The following is a 19646-nucleotide window of genomic DNA, read 5'->3' on the forward strand; positions in this document are numbered from 1 at the left end:
ACCGTAATTTACTGGCCTGCCTTAATGGTAACTTAATAACCATTACATTACCAAACCACTAACATGACAGAAAGAAGCTTTTATTTTTTCCTCCAGAATTTTTTGCAAGTATATTGTCTACTTTTGTTCATTCATGTTCATTCATTTAGGCAGTTTGTTATTCTAAGTACAATAGATTGAAGCTTTTAATTTAGACTAAATCTATTATTACAATTTCCTCTACATAGATATAGAGATCAGCAAAGATTTTTCAGGAGGCAAACCACCCTGATCATCCAGTGCTCATTTCTAATTTTCCATTTTAGTAGAATATATATCTGTACATTTTAAATATTTTTAATTTTGCTCATATGCTTTGTTTTAATTATTATTATTTTTATTACTTCTACTGCTTTGCTTTTTTCCCGTCATTGCTTCAACATACAGTATGTTTCTTAAAACCTAACAGAAATCCACATAGTAGATAGGCCCGTGCGCAAAACTTAAATCAGAGCCTATACGAAAACCACGACCATAATATAGTTACAAATATTTATATATCCAAATTTTATTTAATCGTACATACATAATAAGTTAAAAGAGACATACATCACCAAAACCTTCACAAAAGGAGGAGTAACGCCCATATGGTTGGTAACTTGAATATACAGACTGTGTCGAGGCCTCAAACAAATGACATACATATATACACACAAATGGGTACCGAAGCAATCAGAACAATGGGGAAGAGGATGTGCACAATCTAGTAATAATTATGGATAGTTGTAAGAAATGAAAAATGTGTAAGTATACTTCACTGTTAACCCAGTATGTTATAATAGGCAACATCCCCAGAGTACAATAATACATACAGAGTATGTCACAAAAGTAGCCAAGCAGAGGAGGATCGGTTCCAGGACACACCACCACAAAACCGACGCACATTTCGCCAAAGCTTCAAATATTTATGTACGCTATGTCTCTTTTAACATATTATGTATGTACGATTAAATAAAACTTTGATACATCATTATTTGTAACTATAAAGTATTATGGTTGTGTTGTTGGCATAGGCTTTAAAGGCTATGGAAACCTTTTAAATGGCTTTTTTTTTAATACAAATGTCAGTCAGTGTGTTTGGTGCAACTTTATAAATAGTTTTTATTAAAAAAAATTGTGTTATTTTTTTAGATATAGCTGCTCTGTATTCTCTAAACAGAGCAGCTGTATGACCTGTATCCGTCAGTCCCGCAGACCTGACCGGTTCAGTGTCAGCAGGTCCTGCGTGTCTCTACCACGCAGGATCCACCTGTAATCTATCACATCTAAGTTATGGACTTAGATGTGGTAGATTACAGCTGGATCCTGCATGTCAGAAACATGCAGGACCTGCTTTAACTGACCCTGTCAGTCCTGCGGACTTGACGGGACAAGGATTTAGCGAATGGTACAGCTGCCCTGTATAAAGAATACTGAGCAGCTGTATCTCAAAAAGTAAAAATAATATTTTAATAAAATCTATTTATAAAGTTGCACCAATCACACTAACTGACCTTTTTATTAAATAAAAAAGCCATTTAAAGGTTTACATAGCCTTTAACATGTGTTTCTTGTGACATTGCACAGCATACAAAGATTATTCATCCCGTATGATGCATTTAGTAATTCCTAGAAGGGATGCATAACTTTTTCTGTATTTTGTTTTAGTAATATTTTGCTTAATGGAACACTGTGTACTGTATTATTCCTGTTGTTGTATATACTACTTATTTGAATGAAAAATCATTGAGATTTCAATGGAAGCTTCTGTGTGCCATAAAAGAAGTAGAGTGCTTTTAAAATACCAGGCGTCATTCCACTCTGCCTTGCAGAAATGTTTGACTTGATTTTTTTACTAAACAATATGGGATCTGTATGTGTACTTTTAACATGTGTATTAATGCCAGCTAAAAACAAGCTAAAATATGAACAAGCTCAATGTGTATTTATATGGCAGAGTACACAGCTAGCACTCTTCACTTGATATAAGGATGGTTACTAAACAGTTATGTTTAAGATAAAATGTAATGGCTGCAAATTACGAGCTGAACCATAGACCACATTGGGACTAAGGCCTCAAGCACATGACCGTAGTGGTGTGCACGGGCCGCACACATTGCCATGTGCATTAATTTCAACGAGCCTGGACCGAAAACACGGCCGTAATAAGACATGTCCTATCTTTTTGCGGTCCAGGCTCCTGGGCAATGCACGGACCGTGGAAACCACGGCCGTGTGCATGGGCCCATTGAAATGAATGATTTGCGGGTGAATTGCCGCAAAAATAAGTTTGTGTACATGGGGCCTTAGTGGTTAGCATTGCTACCTTGTAGGGCTGGGATTTGAAGTCCAATCTCTGAACGGAGTTTGCATGTTCTGCCTCTATTTGTAAGTATTTACTCTAGTTTTCGACCAGAAACTTACTTGGGCTAAGTTCAGACTACATTTTGGGCATAAACTTGTCATGCCCTTTTTAAGTGTTACACCGAACTTATACCCCAGACATACTGTATGCAACTGAATATGTCCACACAATTGGTTATGTTTTATTGATGTTTTTTTTTTGCGGGATCCCTTTATATTGAAAAATGTAGTATGTTAAAAAAATAAAAGACGTGTAGAGTCTGCCCATAGAAGTCTATGGAAAGGGGAGGCGGAGCAGTAGAGAAAGAGTGACAGGCACACTGACCATAGAAGTCTATTTAGAGAGGAGAAAGGAACAGGAGGAGGGAGCAGGAGTAGAGAGAGACACACACAGACACGCTGCCCATAGAAGTCTATGGAGAGGGGAGTGGAGCAGGAGGAGGGAGCAGGAGCAAAGTGAGAAAGACACACACATGTGCAGCAGCTGCTGGTAAGTTTTATATCTCACCCCAGTGCTGGATTCTCAGCTATACTGCTCTCTACTTCTGTATATATGTGTGATAAATAGAGAAAGCAAAGCAGGATTATCCTCTTCTCTATGTGTGCAGTGTTTAGAAAACATGATAGCAGTTAGGCTCCACCCACTAGCTCAGGGACAACTGAGAATTACAGATAGAGCCTGCAGAGGAAAAAATGCAAACTAATGCCAAATAAAAGTCACATAATGGCCAGAAATATGTGTACACACATATAACAGCTTATTCTGAAAGTTACCCTAAAAGTTAAGTACGTTTTAACAGTACCAGCTATGTAACGCTTCTTAAAGGTCTCAACCATATGCTCCCAATAAATGTAAGCCATTGAAACACCTTTTTAGCTACATAGCTTTTAGCCCCAGAGGGGATGTGATGGGTGCGTGCACAAATACTTCTCTGCAGGCAATAGGACAGCACTCACATATTTTTTATTTCAAAACTTAACTAAACTAAAACATATGTCACATAATGTTGTAAACTTTACCATTCATACTGTTCAGTTGCGGAATGAGTGAGATGGAGTAAGAGAGAGATGGAGTAAGCCTGCTGGACGATGCTATGTTTAAATTCAGCATTTGGTTCTACGGTATGAGTGTGTCTTAAAAACTGCATTCTGTACAGGCAATAGAGACAGTGCAAACTAAATCCTAAACTACAAGTGGCTAAATAACCATTGTCAGGGAGGCATTGTGTCCCTTAACCACTGTCATGATTTGGGGACATTCAGGTTGTTGTTTTTTTAACCCTGTAACCACTCACCGCTCTTGTGTACACCCATCTGTCCAACACACAGTTAATGCAGGTATGTTACATTGATGAGGTGAGGCATCCAAAAAGGAGCAGTAATAATTTATAACTAGTCACAGTGATATGAAGGTCAACATCTCAGGGTTCCACCCAACACACACTTCATCACCTTGAAAAAGCTTATTTTTGTTCTTGTTACATACATTTTTGAGAAACTGGATACATAATAAATAACAGAGACAGAATTATGTAATAATACGACTTACAAGAAATAGCACCATGTGATTCCCTAATTCATTATACTCTTTCTCCATACTCTTTCCTATAACATATAATGCATCCTACACCGTGTTCCAAATTATTATGCACATTGGGTTTAAGTGTCATAAACATTTAATTATTAGTTTTTCAATTAAACTTATGGATGGTATTGTGTCTTAGGGCTCTTTGGATCATTGTAATCAATCTCAGACACCAGTGATAATTAGTTTGCCAGGTGTAAAGGATCTGCCAGACACAGCTTCTGTGACGACCCCCGTGGTTAGTCACTCTGCACCTGCTCCTAAGTCTGGTCGAGTGACACCTTCTTCTACCAATCAGCCTGGGAGGCTGAGGAGTGGAAGAGCCTATCACAGCCAGGCCAGATGGAGCTAGCTCCCGCCCTCTGACTATTTATACCTTCACTTCCTGTTACTCCTTTGCCTGTGACTCTTTTAGTCTGTTTCCTGGCGCTGCTTCTGCTGCTTACTACTTGTCTTCTGCTTCATATTGACCCTGGCTTGACTGACTATTCTCCTGCTCTGCGTTTTGTACCTCGTCCACTCCTGGTTTGACTCGGCTCGTTCACTATTCTCCTGCTCTGCGTTTTGTACCTCGTCCACTCCTGGTTTGACTCGGCTCGTTCACTATTCTTGTTGCTCACGGGGTTGCCGTGGGCAACAGCCCCATTACCCTTAGCTTTTGTGTACCCTTGCCTGTTTGTCTGTCGTGCACTTAGTGAGCGTAGGGACCGTTGCCCAGTTGTACGCCGTCGCTTAGGACGGGCCGTTGCAAGTAGGCAGGGACTGAGTGGCGGCTAGATTAGGGCTCTCCTGTCTGTCTCCCTACCCCGCCATTACACAGGTGTGCCCAATCAAAGGAAAACTACTTAAGAAGGACGTTCCACATTATTAAGCAGGCCACAGGTTTCAAGCAATATGGAAAAGAAAAAGGATCTCTCTGCTGCCGAAAAGCGTGAAATAGTGCGATACCTTGGACAAGGTATGAAAACATTTGATATTTCATGAAAACTTAAGCGTGATCATCGTACTGTGAAAAGATTTGTGGCTGATTCAGAGCACAGACGGGTTTGTTCAGATAAAGGCATAATGAGGAAGGTTTCTGCCAGACAAATTAATAGGATTAGGAGAGCAGCTGCTAAAATGCCATTGCAAAGCAGAAAACAGGTGTTTGAAGCCGCTGGTCCCTCTGGAGTCCCGCGAACCTCAAGGTGTAGGATCCTCCAGAGGTTTGCAAGTGTGCATAAAGCTATTATTTGGCCACCCCTAAACAATACTCATAAGCAGAAACGGTTGCAGTGGGCTAAGAAATACATGAAGACTAATTTTCAAACCGTGTTGCTTACTGATGAGTGCTGTGCAACCCTGGATGGTCCAGATGGATGGAGTAGTGGATGGTTGGTGAATGGCCACCATGTTCCAACAAGGCTGCGACGTCAGCAAGGAGGTGGCGGAGTCATGTTTTGGGCTGGAATCATGGGGAGAGAGCTGGTAGGCCCCTTTAGGGTCCCTGACGGTGTGAAAATTACCTCTGCAAAGTACGTTAAGTTTATGACTGACCACTTTCTTCCGTGGTACAAAAAGAAGAACTGGGCCTTCCGTAGCAAAATGATCTTCATGCATGACAATGCACCATCTCATGCTGCAAAGAATACCTCTGTGTCATTGGCTGCTATGGGCATAAAAGGAGAGAAACTTATGGTGTGGCCCCCATGTTCCCCTGACCTCAACCCTATTGAGAACCTTTGGAGCATCCTCAAGCAAAATATCTATGAGGGTGGGAGGCAGTTCACATCAAAACAGAAGCTCTGGGAGGCTATTCTGACATCCTGCAAAGATATTCAAGCAGAAACTGTCCAAATACTCACAAATTCAATGGATGCAAGAATTGTGAAGGTGATATCAAAGAAGGGGTCCTGTGTTAACATGTAACTTGGCCTGTTAAGTTTTTTTTTATTGAAAGAGCTTTTGATTTCTGCAAATATGACCTCCTGATGCTGCAAATTCAACAAATGACCATTTCAGTTCTCTTTAGAACCTTTCAAATGTTTTGATCTCTGTTTTGCATAATAATTTGAAACAGTGCATTTTGAGTTTTTTACTTCTAAAAAAAAATCTGTTATCATTAGAAGATTTGTTCAATAAAATTTGCATTATACTCCAACGGTTGATGGCTTGAAGATTATACTGACTGTCATTTGCATCGACTATTTAGGAAAATCAGCGAAAAATAACATTTGCATAATAATTTGGAACGCGGTGTATTTTATAACACTGATGTTGTTTTAGCGGCATCCCCACCATGCCTGCAGTCATTAAAATTTAAAGGGGTTATCTGTTTCTCTAAAATTGATGGCCTGTCCTTAAGATAGTCTATTCATATTTAATTAGTGGGGGTCCGACTCTCGGCACCCCCGCCGATCAGCTATAGAATGGTCACGTCCCTTTCATTATTTCTCAGGCACAGCTCCATACTTTTAGTAGCAGCTATGTCTAGTATTACAGCTCACTACTATTTTGTCCTAGTCAAGTTAATGTGACTGAGCTGTAATAAAATGAATAGTCGCTCTGTGTAAACAATGAAAGGGATGCGTCGTTTACGATCCAATATTGATCCAATTACGATCCAATATCAATATTGATATTGATAAGTATAGTATGTCAATTTTAAAGAATCGGATAACCTCTTTAATTCACAAATGACAGCAATATCGTAATGCTCAGAAAGAACTGGCTACAACAATCCAAATATATCTACAGGACTCCTGTATGTGTAGAAGAAGTATTAGTATTTGGCGGGTGCTGCTTGGAAGTATTGAAAGGTACGGATGCCGTAGAGTTAGTCATTTGCCAGTATTTAAATATTTACTGTATCATGGTTCAGATCTGTGTGATTACATAGGACTGCAGTTATATCTAGTGCATCATTGTTAAATGATAAAATAAATCTAGCGTCATGGCTTCCACCTATAAACCATTGACTTATAATGGTGTCTGGGTTTTCTCCATCCTAAAGAACAATAGCGCTGCATGCTGTTTTTTAGGTCCTTCACAAGTGAATTGTTTGAACAGCAGAGTATAAGTCAGTGATATTTTGTTACTTAATTTGAACTTCTTTAAATAAATGATTAAATGTTTTATGATGTTTTATGATGTAGTTGCGCTTTAAAATCTGAGCATGGAGAGTATTTCATGAATATCCAGACCATTTCATATCTTACATTTCTTTCTAGTATATGTTAGTTTTAATATATTCTTACATGGCACAGAGAAAAAATAATATAATCACAGCATGCAACATTTGCTGAACTTTTGTAGGAACAGTTTGTTGTTTTTGGCAAACACATGAGCAATGTCTACCTCATACCCAAATTGTGGGCCATGGGCCTAAGTTCAGAATAACTGAAATCATTAACTGTGTTATTGTGATAGTGCACCTCTTGTCAGGTGCACATATCAAAAGGTAACACTTAAACTGGCGCTGTTCTCTTTTGGCAAACCATTCAACTAGATTCTAGTATTTGCATACCCAATAAAAATGCTCGTTAGTTCAATGAAGAAATTTCTTTAATAATGATTATTCAGATACAGGTGACGCATTTCGGAGCCGTACCGACTCCTTCCTCAGGCAGTATCACTGGGGTAAAGAAGTATGGGGAAGATACAGACATTTATACTTGAAGAAAAACTGGGAAAAGAGTCTGACAGTGAGGAGGTCAAAGGTTAACTGTCAGTGCATATTTACATATTTGTTACACAAAGGTATAGTGAGCCCAGAAACTAACATATATCAAAAATAATAACATATAAAAATGCAGCTTTTGTTTAATGAATATAATGTTATGTTTTTTTGGTTTGAATGAGGTTATGCAAAAGATTCAGAGAGCGGTAATGTGCCGCTTGTCTGTGTACATCAGTTATCGTACTGGCTGAGATGCCCGATGATATCATCAGGCAGAATCAAATTAATTCTATATATGGTAAGTTCACATGGACCGTGGTTGGGAATTGGGGAAGATGTAAATGCTTACGGGGGAGATTGGAGCTGCGGGATGCATGAGTACTGACAGCGACTATTTCCTATTGCGCGGCGCTCGTTGGCCAGAGCTGTGGCGTCTCTAGCAACCAAGGTTGCCTGATAAAGTAGTGGCCGTGTAGCTGTGTGTGGTCAGAGATCTTTCATTGTGCTGGTGCTCAAAAATCAGGCAATTCTGGCTGTGTCATGACACTATGATGCAGTGTTAGAAAAGTTTTAGTGAGATTGGATATCTGTTGGTGGCACCTTGGTCAGTCTAGGGATAGTGTTATTAAAATATGCAATGTACTAATAAAGAGCTTGAACTAAACAGACATAGGGGAGGGAGTCATAGTCCCTTGTCATTTAAAAAAACTTACAAGTTCAATCACAACATCACAACAGTAATAGCTTTTAAAAAAACGTGTGGAAGTAGGGGACATGATAGTAGTTAAAATCCCCTACTAAAAGGACAATAAAGAGTATATAAAAGAGAATAAAATGCAATTTTAACCAGAATAAAATAATAAATTAGTTAAAATAATTTTGGAGCTAGGATATTTCTTCTTGTTTTTCAAGTATTCAGTATTAGATTATCATTTCTGAGATCTGATTAAGACCAGAGGGGATCAGGGTATTTAGCTTGTAGATCCAATTGACCACTCGTCAGGCAAAGTGATTCAAGTCTATTCACTTGCTGGGCGTCAATATGGTGAATGGGCATTATTGTAAAACATTTAAAATCTCTTCCATGCATCAAGGTGCAATGTTTGGGGATACTGTGTGTCCATAATCTTTTGTTCCAGTTGGAGTGGTGCTTATTTAACCGGCAGTATAGAGGTTGGGTAGTGTGACCGACATACTGAACACCGCAGGAACAGTTCATCTAATAGATGATAAATTGTGACTGACAGGTTAAATAGAATTTAAGGATGAAGGTTTCTTTGGAAGTATTGCTGGATAAAGACTGACGTTTGTGTACGATGCCTGAAGGCAGCATACTTTTCCACATTTATAGCTCCCCATAAGTAACAGGGAGGGTTTTTTTTTTTTTGTGGTCGTCCAGTGTTTGATTCTGCCGGGGTCTAATATACTCTTGAGAGTTAGTGCTCTACGGTATGTGCATATAGGTTTTTTGGCAAGAGGGGTTTTAAAAAGGGGTCAAGGGTTAGTATATGCCAGTGTGTTGTCAAAATCTCCCTGATTTTTCTGAATTTTTTTGTTATATGTGGTAATGAAATTGAATTTATTCCAGTTATTCGATTCTCCACAGGATGGAATTTTGTTAGTTGGATTTAGACAATCTATCTGTTTTTAGTTTTTTAGTTCTCTGATAGGCATTTGATAAAAGGCGGTTGGGATAGCCCTTTTCTTTAAAGCGCTTTTTGAGAGTGCTGGCCTGTTCACAAATCATTTTCAAGGCTGCAGTTTTTTCTCACCCTCTTATATTGGCTATAAGGTATGTTTTGTAGCCATTTTTTGTAGTGCCCGCTGCTGTAATCTAGATAGCTGTTTGTATCAACTTTTTTTTTTAAAAAGGGGCGGGTAATAAATTGAGATTGATTGATTGTAAGTGATGGTGAGGTCAAGGAAATCAATTTAGTTTTTACTAGTTTTACTAGTAAAAGTAAGGCCCCAATTATTGGTGTTTAGAAGAGAGGTGAATTCAGTTATTGAGAGGGTATCCCCTTTCCAAATGAAGAAAAGATCATCGATGTATCTCCTGTAAAATAAGATATGATGTCTAAATTTGGGGTTTTTCCAAATATGGGAGTCTTCGAAGACTCCCATAAAGAGGTTAGCGTAGCTTGGAGCTACTCTTGTCCCCATCGCTGTTCATTTCTGTTGGCGGAAGATTACATTTTTAAAAATAAATACATTGTTTTTCAATATGAATTCTATCCCTTGGAGGATGAAAGAGATTTGCTCCTTCTTTTTGGTGTGATCCCTGTTCAAAATGGTGGCTAGGCTTTTCAGGCCTAGATCGTGTTGGATGTTGCTGTATAAAGCTGACATCTAAAGTAAGTTGTAGAAGGTCATTAGACCATGGATATTATGTAGTTTGGGGATTAATTGTGTGGAGTCCTTTAGGTAACTGGGTAACTTTTGCACATAGTTCTGAAATAGGACGTCAATGTAATAGGACAGACGGCAAGTGGGAGAGTGAATGCCGGAGATTATCGGTCTGTCGGGTGGGTTAATCAGATATTTGTGCATTTTGGCTAAATGGTAAAAAAATGGGTTGCTAGGGTTCCTTGGAAGTAGGTAGATCTTTTCATTTTAATTGATTAATGAGTCGTTGTAAGCTTTGTTGATAATAGAATGCAAATCTTTAGTAATTTTGGCAGAGGGAGGAGGGGTGTAGTAGTTATGATCGGATAAGATTTTGAATGCCTCTTTTTCCTAGTCCTCTACAATTTGTATTACTGTACCTCCGCCCTTGTCGGCTGCTCTGATAATAATCCCTTTGTTTTCTTTCAGTGATTTAATCACTTCTCTCTCTTTTTTGCTAAGATTATCCTTATGTTTAAAGAGACACTTTTCCAACATGAGATAATGTCCTATGTCTGCGCCGTTGTGTACCTTTTTTCTTCTTCCAGTGAAATCATTGACTGTTACTGATTCTATATCATTTATACTTAATATTCATAAAAACAAAGTACTTGTTTTATTGTTTTTATTTTGGGGATACATATTTGATATATTCATAATCATAGAGTAATAATCCAATATAAAAAAAACTTATTTCCAAGACAAAATTTTCAGGCTTCTCAATCTTAATAAGTACCACATTGTTATGGAAAGTAGTTATATTAAAGTTTTTTCCCCAATTTACACACATATGGCATCACCACATCCTATCTTTGACATATATTTGGCAAGCCAGTATGGCTGCTTAAAGGAGAAGACAAAATGGAGCGGTGACTGTGCATGTATGTGGCTCTCTCCATTGAAGATTATGGAAGTTACAGAAACAGCTGAGCAAGCAACTATCGGACATTTATGGTATATCCTGTGAAGATGCCATAAATATATAAAGTGAGAATACCCCTTAAACTTTTCAAGCTAATGCACAGGCTCCCCTGATCTCACAGGACAGGATCTGATTCCACTCTTGGCACTGAATATACGGCTAATGCACAAAAACACAATACAGTCATGTGGACGGAGCCATATCCATAAAATGTTACACACAAAATAGGAATTGTGTTTGTACCAATACAAAGTTCTTAATAATTGTTCTGAAGGGGGGGGGGGGGGTTCTTTTCAGATGCAAAACTTAAATCTCCTGTGCCCCAAGGCAAAATTTGTACCAGGGCCCCCCCACCTGTCATGTGCCATTTATAATATTGGTGTCTTCTTACATGGCAGCAGGGCTTTTGGTACCCTCAGGCCCCATGACCCAGGTGCGACTGCTAATAATGCACCTCCTATAGCTACAGATGTGTCCTTCCTTACCTTTCCTCTTATCTCAACATATACCTGAGATGTGTGGCTTTGAAAAAAAACAACATAATTTTGTGATACTCTGTCGCGAGATGTCTATGTTGTATGTCTCTATGTTTGGCCACCCAGTAGTTGTATTGTGTGTTGCAGCCTGTCAAGGGTTTTGCTAGCATGTCGCAATATTATATGGAATTTGTTCCATGATAAATTGGAATACTTAACCAAATATCAAATTCAAGCACAGGTAAGGGTGGACACATCTATGCACCCCTTGGTCTTCTTCTTTGGAAGACTTAATAACAAAATCTCCAAAAGTAGCTTTAAAAAAAAAAAAGCGGATTTAAATTTCTAGGCATGCACCTGGGAACTTTTGCTTTTTCTGTTCTAGAATGTAGATGTTTGTTTTTTTATGAGCATGCTGTTAATGACACAAAGCCTGACAAAAATATTCCAAAAAGCAGCAATGCACAACCTGAGTATGCAAAAATACATCAATATGAAATTCCATAAACTGAAAATCCTTATTCAGCATCAGCCGCATGAAGAGTACAGTTATATCCACATACTTCATGCCGTCTATGTACTTTATCAAAGAGGAGAAATGCAAACTGTAGACACATCACATATACCACCTGCTAAGCAGAGAGAACAGCAAGCAGCAAATGTGTCATAATAAACTGAAATCTGGCAGTAAGAATATATCCACATCATAAGATATAATTGTGCCTGTCTCTGCAAGTAAAACCTGTATATTGTGTAGTACTCTTAATGAATAGATAGTACAACACATGGCATGCCTCACTTTTCCATGTTGGACGGAGTAAATTTAATGGCCACTAAACCTTAAGCTGGTAGACACCTCTCTCTTTTCCATAAATAAAGACATTCAACTTGGCGGAGCGGACATGTTATTTCAGGAGGATGAAGGCGATAAACAGCCAAAAGGCACCTACAGTATGGGGCTGCTTATCTTCTGGGTAAATAAAGACAGGTTAAAATCCAATCTGTCCGACTTTTGGCTCTTCACAGAGGAAGACAGCAATGGACCATCTATCCCCATGCATATTGGACTGTCGACAGATCCTGCTGAAATCAGAAATATCTAATGTGTATTCCCATGTTTTCACATTTAGGTGGAGATTCATAAAAACTGCCAACAAACTGGCAACAATGACAGTTTTTTTCTGTTCGTTTTTATGAATCAAACCCAATATGTCTGAAATGTAAAAAAAAATCACAATAACCCTGATGATATATTTTATCTACTGCCTGGGCTACATATGTTACCCCTGTTACAGCTTTGCTTGAAATGTTGCAGTTCTTGGCCTAGCAATGCAGCCTGTTCTTTTACACAGTGAGAAGCACAAAGTTTGTGACCCAATATATTTTTTTAATACCCAAGCAATGCAAAACTCCCATATAGGTTGTCCTACCTCGTGGCAGCATCATGTGATGGCATATCCCAAGGCCATAGACTTACAACTATTATTTATGTATATATATACATAAATGAAAGCTCCTATATTTCCTCCAAATAAACATGCAATATTTTATTTTCTAGTTATGTGTATAGCTAGGAGTAAACTACAATATTATGCTATGTTATCAGTCGCAATAGAAACAGGGTATAGTTTACAGCTAAGATGATACTGAACAGGACGTTTGCTGTTTATTTAGCTTGTCCCAGGAAATTACTTATGTCTGCTGTGCTATGTGAATTGGATACAATTATGTCTCAACAAGATAATTGTGTTGCGACACAGAAAATCCAGAAAAAATATCGTATTTCTTTGGTTATATAAATAAATAACTAAAAATCACTTACAAACATTAAAGCAATATAACAGATGATTATACTTCAAGATCAATTACACACTAGTAAAGACATTGGAAGCTGGGAAACTTCAAGAAAACAGTTATCTACAAACGTAGCACCAACTATTTATCTGATATAGATTATACTGTATAATTTGTGAAGTGGTTATATTGCATTTTGGAGCACGATATATTGATGAAGGTTAACATTAAGATGTATAAACTCTGTTAATTGAGCAAAGAATTTTAGCCCCCATGCACACGGCACTGCTGGCCGCGGACAGTCGTCCGCATTTACGAGCCGTGCTCCCATTATAAAGTATGGGAACATGGTCCATAAAAAGCAAAAGATAGGACATGTCCTATTTTTTGCGAATAGGCTTCTACGGCACGGAAATATACGGGAAGGTGTCCATGGACAATAGAAGTGAATGGGTCCATAATTGCGGACCGTAATTATGGACGATTTTTACTGTCTTGTGCATGGAGCCTTAGAGATATGCATTTCTTTGCTATATTTGTTTAATTCCATTTTAAATTACGGAGTTATAAAATATGTATAGGCTTTATATGTTTTCCTACGTTTGCACAATAAAAACCCTTTTAGAAAAAAATTACTTGTTTTTGCATCGCCGCATTCCGAGAGCCGTAACTTTTTTATTTTTCCGTCAATGTGGCCGTATGTGGGCTTGATTTTTGTGGGCCAACGTGTAGTTTTCATTAGTACTATTTTGGGGTACTTTGGACTTATTGATTAACTTTTATTTAATTTTTTATGGGGGAATGGGAGAATGGGGGGGAATGCCTTGTTTTTTTGCGTTTTTTTTGGACGCCGTTCATCTTGTGGTTTAATTAATGTGTTAATTTTATTGTTCGAGTCGTCACAATTCCGAGGATACCATATATGTGTATGTGTTATTTGTTTACATTTTTTGTCCCACTAGTGGACAAACTGTCCATATTCCCAGGCATCCTCTATAATAAATTACCAAAAAGAGTACGGTGTATTTTAAAATGAAAATGAGACATAGTTTGGGAGACCCCTGGCGAATCTCATTAAAATAATGAAACCATGTCCAGGTGATGCAATACCAGAAAGTAATGAATTTATAAACTGCGAAAAGTGTTACAATTGATTAATTTTTAAGAAATGTATGTTTTATTGGCTACCATCATAAATGCAATACTTTCACTGGTCTCTAGTACATTATATGGCCAAAAGCATGTGGAAACCTGAAAATCACAATCATGTCTGGCTAGATGTTTATGTGGGCGCTTGCGTGACACAGATAGTGGGCCCCTTTGCGGGGGAACTCACAGTGGCAGTAAAACAGCAAAAAACTGCAGTTTGTGCCCCTTTATAAAGGTTAGGCCCTGTTTATGGCCCCATATAGAAATTAGGTTCCCAGTTTGTGCCCCTATATAAAAGTTAGGCCCCCTTTATGTCCCCATATAGAAGTGAGGCCGCCAATTGTAGATAATGCCACAGTACCTTCTATAGATAATGTCACAGTGCCCTCTACAGATAATGCCATCATGCCCTCTGTAGATAATGCCACAGTGCCCTCTGTAAATAATGCCACAGTGCCCTCTGTAGGTAGTGCCATAGTGCCACACACACCCCCTATAGATAATGCCACAGTGCCTTCTGTAGATAGTACCACACAGCCCCCTGTAGATAGTACCACACACAGCCCCTGTAAATAGTACCACACACTTCCCCCTGTAGATTGTAACACACACAGCCCTCTGTAGATAGTGCCACGCACACCACATTGTAGATAGTGCCACCAGCACCCCCTTTGTAGATAGGGCCACACACCTCCCCTTGTAGACAGTGCCACACACACACCCCCTGTAGATAGTGCCACACTCACGCACCCTGTACATAGTGACACACATCCCCTTTAAAATAGCGCCACACAAACCTCCCGTAGACAGTGCCACACACCCCCTCCCAGCAGATAGCGCTACAGCCCCCTCGCTGTAGATAGCACCTTTGGGGATCCCTCTAGGAGTGGAATCCCCAGCCAGAGCATTGCCGACGCTCTGGCTTGGATTCCTCTCCTAGAGGAGCCCCTGACGTCACTGTCCATAAATGGATAGTGATGTCAGGGGCTTCTCCAGGAGCGGAATCCCCATCCAGAGCGTCGGCAACACTTTGGCAGGGGATTCCGGTCCAGGAGGAGCCCCTGACGTTCCCGTCCATATATGGACAGGGATGTCAGGGGCTCCTTCAACAGTGCAGAATCCCCAGCAAGAGCGTCGGCAATGCTGTAGATATGCTCTGGCTGGGGATTGCGCTCCTGGTGGAGCCCCTGATGTCACTGTCCATATATGGATAGTGACTTCAGGGGCTTTTCCAGGACTGGAATCCCCATCCAGAGGGTCGGCAATGCTCTGGCCAAGGATTTCAGTCCAGGAGAATCCCCTGTTGTCACTGTTAGGGACGTCAGGGGCTCCCTCTAGGAGCGGAATCTCCGACCAGCGGGTCGGCAAAGCTCTGGCCGGGATTCCACTCCTGGAGGAGCCATGACGGCAGCTGATCACAACTCTATGAGATTTTCAGGTTACGAGGGCTCTTCTAAAAGGCTTTCCACAAAACGTTGATGTCTGTGGGCATTTTTGCACATTCATTCAGAAGAGCATTTGTGACGCCATACATTGATGTTAAACGAGAAGATTGGCTCGCAAACTGCTTTCCAATTCATCCCACAGGTGTTTTATGGTGTTGAGGTCAGGGCTCTGTGCAGGCCAATCGAGTTCCTCCTCACCAAGCTCATTATACCATGTCTTTATGGACCTTGCTTTGTGCACTGGAGCACAGTCATGCTGGAACAGAAAAGCGCCTTCCATAAATTGTGGCCACAAAGTTGAAAGCATGCCATTGTCTGAAATGTCTCTGTATGCTGTATCATTAACATTACCCTTTACTTGAAATAAGGGTCCTAGCCTAAACCCCAAAAACAACCCTACAGTATGACCTATTCTACTACTAATGTCTGTCTTGCATAGTTTTGTGCTTGATTTTATGTAACTGTTTGCAAAGGCTGTGGCTGAAACACCTGAACTAAATAATTAGGATGGCTGTCCACATACTTTTGACCATCTGGTATGAAGCTACCTATACATATTAGGAGGATCATGCCCATTTCGACTGGATCCGCTGATATTATAATGTGTATAGGGGGGTGTCCCAACTATCCACTGATAGCAAACGTTGGGGGAAACAAGAATCCAGAGTGTTAGATTTCAACAGAAGTGTCTGGGAGCAGATTGTCTCCCTTATTGAATATATATACAATTGGCCGAGCCAAATTTGTATGTCTGTGGGAGCTTTATCTTTTGGACAAAAATGCTTGCCTATCTCATATGTACAGCCAAATCTCCTCCATTTCCTTCTTAATGTCCCAACTTTTGTTTGGGATTTCAATTCTTCTTGAGTAGATAACCTTCCAGTAGATAAAAAAAAATTATTGATACAGATGATCTGTGTGAGTTGGAGATTCCCTGATATTTATAAAGCAGAGTAAGATCCCCGCCTTTTTCTCTTCCATTTGTCACTTTTGTTTATTTCTTCATTGCTGTCATGATATATTGTAGAATATAGGCTTATGCAAATGCAAAGTTCATTGTTGATGTTGCTGAACCGTATTGTATGGAATGAGGTTGTCTCATCCCTGCTGATTGTGGAAGAAAGGATAATTTCATAGGACCTAATTAAATCCAGAAATTAGACGTTTGTGTAGAAAGAAATATTACTAATGACTTCAGGGATGACACTCGGTTTGCATCTCCACACAAGCACTAGATCTTTCTTTCTGCAGCAGTGCATACCAGACAGCTCATCAAAGTGATAGATCATGTGACAGCAAATGAGGGCTATAAACTTTCCCATTACTTGGAGTGATAGAGATTCCCATCCATAGTAGCTTCAGCTGGAAAATATATGTCTATACTTTATCAGCCTGGCACAAAGTTTTAGCCAAATAACCTTAAGTTGCTTATCCAACATTCTATGCTTGATTTCCAAAAGTTGTTAAATGTGAGTTTTATATGGCAAAGAAAGTACATTACAGTCACGAAATACAGCTTCATCATTATAAATGGTGTGTAAGGTAAAGTTTAAAAAAAAAAATTCAGCTATGTTCACATTGATATCCTTTACGGTTGATTTAATTTCTCAAGAGACCATTTACAACCCAAGTTCTTCATTGATCACTTAAGGCAAGGCTTGGTGTATAATGTGTACATTTGTACTGGTGTGTAATAGCCTTTCATTTCAACAAAGATGTTTTTTGTGCCTTAAAGTATTGATCCACGAAGAGAGTTTTTCTCTGTAAACAGAGCAAAACAAGCGTAGCATTTATGTTTTCCTGAAGGCTGTAGCTGCGTACAGTATGGTAGCTCGATAAATAGAACTTGTATATCATTCCTTTTATTCATGAAAGGAAATTGGTTTTAGCTTATACTGTAATTTGCTTAAAAATACCAACTGTGAGAAGAGCTTGGTCCAATTTAACCCATCTGTCTAAGACTAGACCAACACAGTAATAATGACATTTATACAAAATAGGACTGATTACAAGAACTCTGTTGGGAATATGCAACATTCTCCCACATATTTAATATATTTTACCATTTACAGATTTCCTCCTATGAATACTAATTTGCAAAGTACTCAAAAAGAATAAAAGTTGCACTTTAAATGTCACACTCATTACTACAGGCTTCTTGTGATATATTAAACAAGAACATTAATTTTGCAATTAGCCACATTTGGAACGTGGCAGTAATTTGTGACTATCAATCAAAAGACTAAAAATGATGTAAGATGTCTAGCAATGTTTCCCGGCTTGGTTCTACCAGCAAGGAAGCATTATCAATAATTTCTGATCCAATACCTATGTGATGAGGAGAAATGTCAAGGTATATTTTACTTAGCTTTTTAGAGTCTCGATAAAGAGTGTCTCATTTTTGAAATTATAAATAGTTTTTTTTATGTTATATTGCAGTCAGTAATGGAAGATTGTGTTTTTACTTAGGTGGATCTTCTTCGTCCTACAAAGGTGACTGGAATTATTACGCAAGGAGCTAAAGACTTTGGCCATGTGCAGTTTGTAGGCTCTTACAAGCTTGCTTTCAGTAATAATGGTGAACATTGGACTGTGTATCAAGATGAAAAACAAAGAAAAGACAAGGTAATGTAAGGATACAGAGAGACCCATGATTTGTTGGCTTGTAAATAAATTTTACACGGTACAATGTGTCAGGCATTTCGGCAGTAAATCTGTCAGCTACTTGTCTACTGAGTGAACTTGACCAAGAAAGAACAGATGGCTTTAAAAAAAAGTTAAACAAAAGAAAATCTTTTTAAGGAAGGATAGTTGGTAGAAAACTTAATATGATATGAACATTGCTGAGACATAAATCTTGCATAATGATTTATACTTTGTGTTAAAAAATGTCTGCAGCCCATGGCAATGACCCATAGTCTATGTGGTACCTGGGTGATAGAGAGGCAGCAAAGAATGTGTGAGCTGCTGACATAGAAAATAAAATTCAGATTAGAGTAAAGAGTACTACATGGTATGGGCACTGTATGCATAAGATAGTTGTACAACTTTCTTAAATGCTACGTGAAAGTTATGAACTTAGGATTTGTTCACATCTGCGTCAGGGCTCCGTTCATGGGTTCCATCTGAGCTTTCCGTCACGGGAACCCATGAATGGAACCCTGACTGAAACAAACGGAAACCATAGATTCTCAATTGGGTTCAAGTCTGGCAAATTGGGGGGCCACGGAAGTACTTAGAAGTCTTGGTCATACTCATCCAGCCACTGTCGGACATTTCTATCTGTGTGACATGTCGTATTGTCTTGCTAGAGGATTCCATCTGCCCAGGGAAGACAAACATCATGTTTGGGTGGATGTGATATGTAACGATGGATTCATACCCAAATTGTTTCAGAGTGCCATCCACATGGATGGGTGGGCCCAGAGAATGCCATGAAAAAAATTCCCAAGGCCATAACGCTGCCACAACCAGCTTGTGTTTTTCCAGCAATGATTGCAGGGTGTTTGTTCTCTAATGTTTCTGGCCTGACACACCAACCTCTATCCGTTCAATAAGGCAGAAAATGTGACTCATCGGAGATGGCAACCCTTTGCCAATCATCGGTGGTCCAATTCCGCTACTGCCAAGCAAATTAAAGCCTTCTTTTTCTGTCGCACCTGTAATGGCAGGAAGGAGGTGAAGGGAAAGTGAGCCCTAATCTACCCACCGCCCTGTCCCTGCCTACTTGCAACGACCCGCCCTAGGCGACGAGGTACAACTGGGCGGCGGTCCCTACGCTGGCTAAGTGCACAGGAAGACAAACAGGGAACACGCAAGGGAAGGGGCAGTAGCCCACGGAACGCCACGA

The 19646-nt window shown here is 39.4% G+C and overlaps 1 protein-coding gene across 1 annotated transcript in view; it reads left to right on the forward strand.

Annotated features, from left to right (window-relative positions):
* EDIL3 (EGF like repeats and discoidin domains 3) overlaps positions 1–19646 on the forward strand; it is a 665920-nt gene that overhangs the window by 638298 nt on the left and 7976 nt on the right. The window contains exon 9 of the mRNA XM_075837572.1: positions 18266–18421. Within this exon, the coding sequence (XP_075693687.1) occupies positions 18266–18421 (156 nt within the window). The remainder of the gene's footprint in view (positions 1–18265; positions 18422–19646) is intronic.

The sequence above is a fragment of the Rhinoderma darwinii genome, chromosome 1 (assembly GCF_050947455.1).
Source record: "Rhinoderma darwinii isolate aRhiDar2 chromosome 1, aRhiDar2.hap1, whole genome shotgun sequence".
Lineage (NCBI taxonomy): Eukaryota > Metazoa > Chordata > Amphibia > Anura > Rhinodermatidae > Rhinoderma > Rhinoderma darwinii.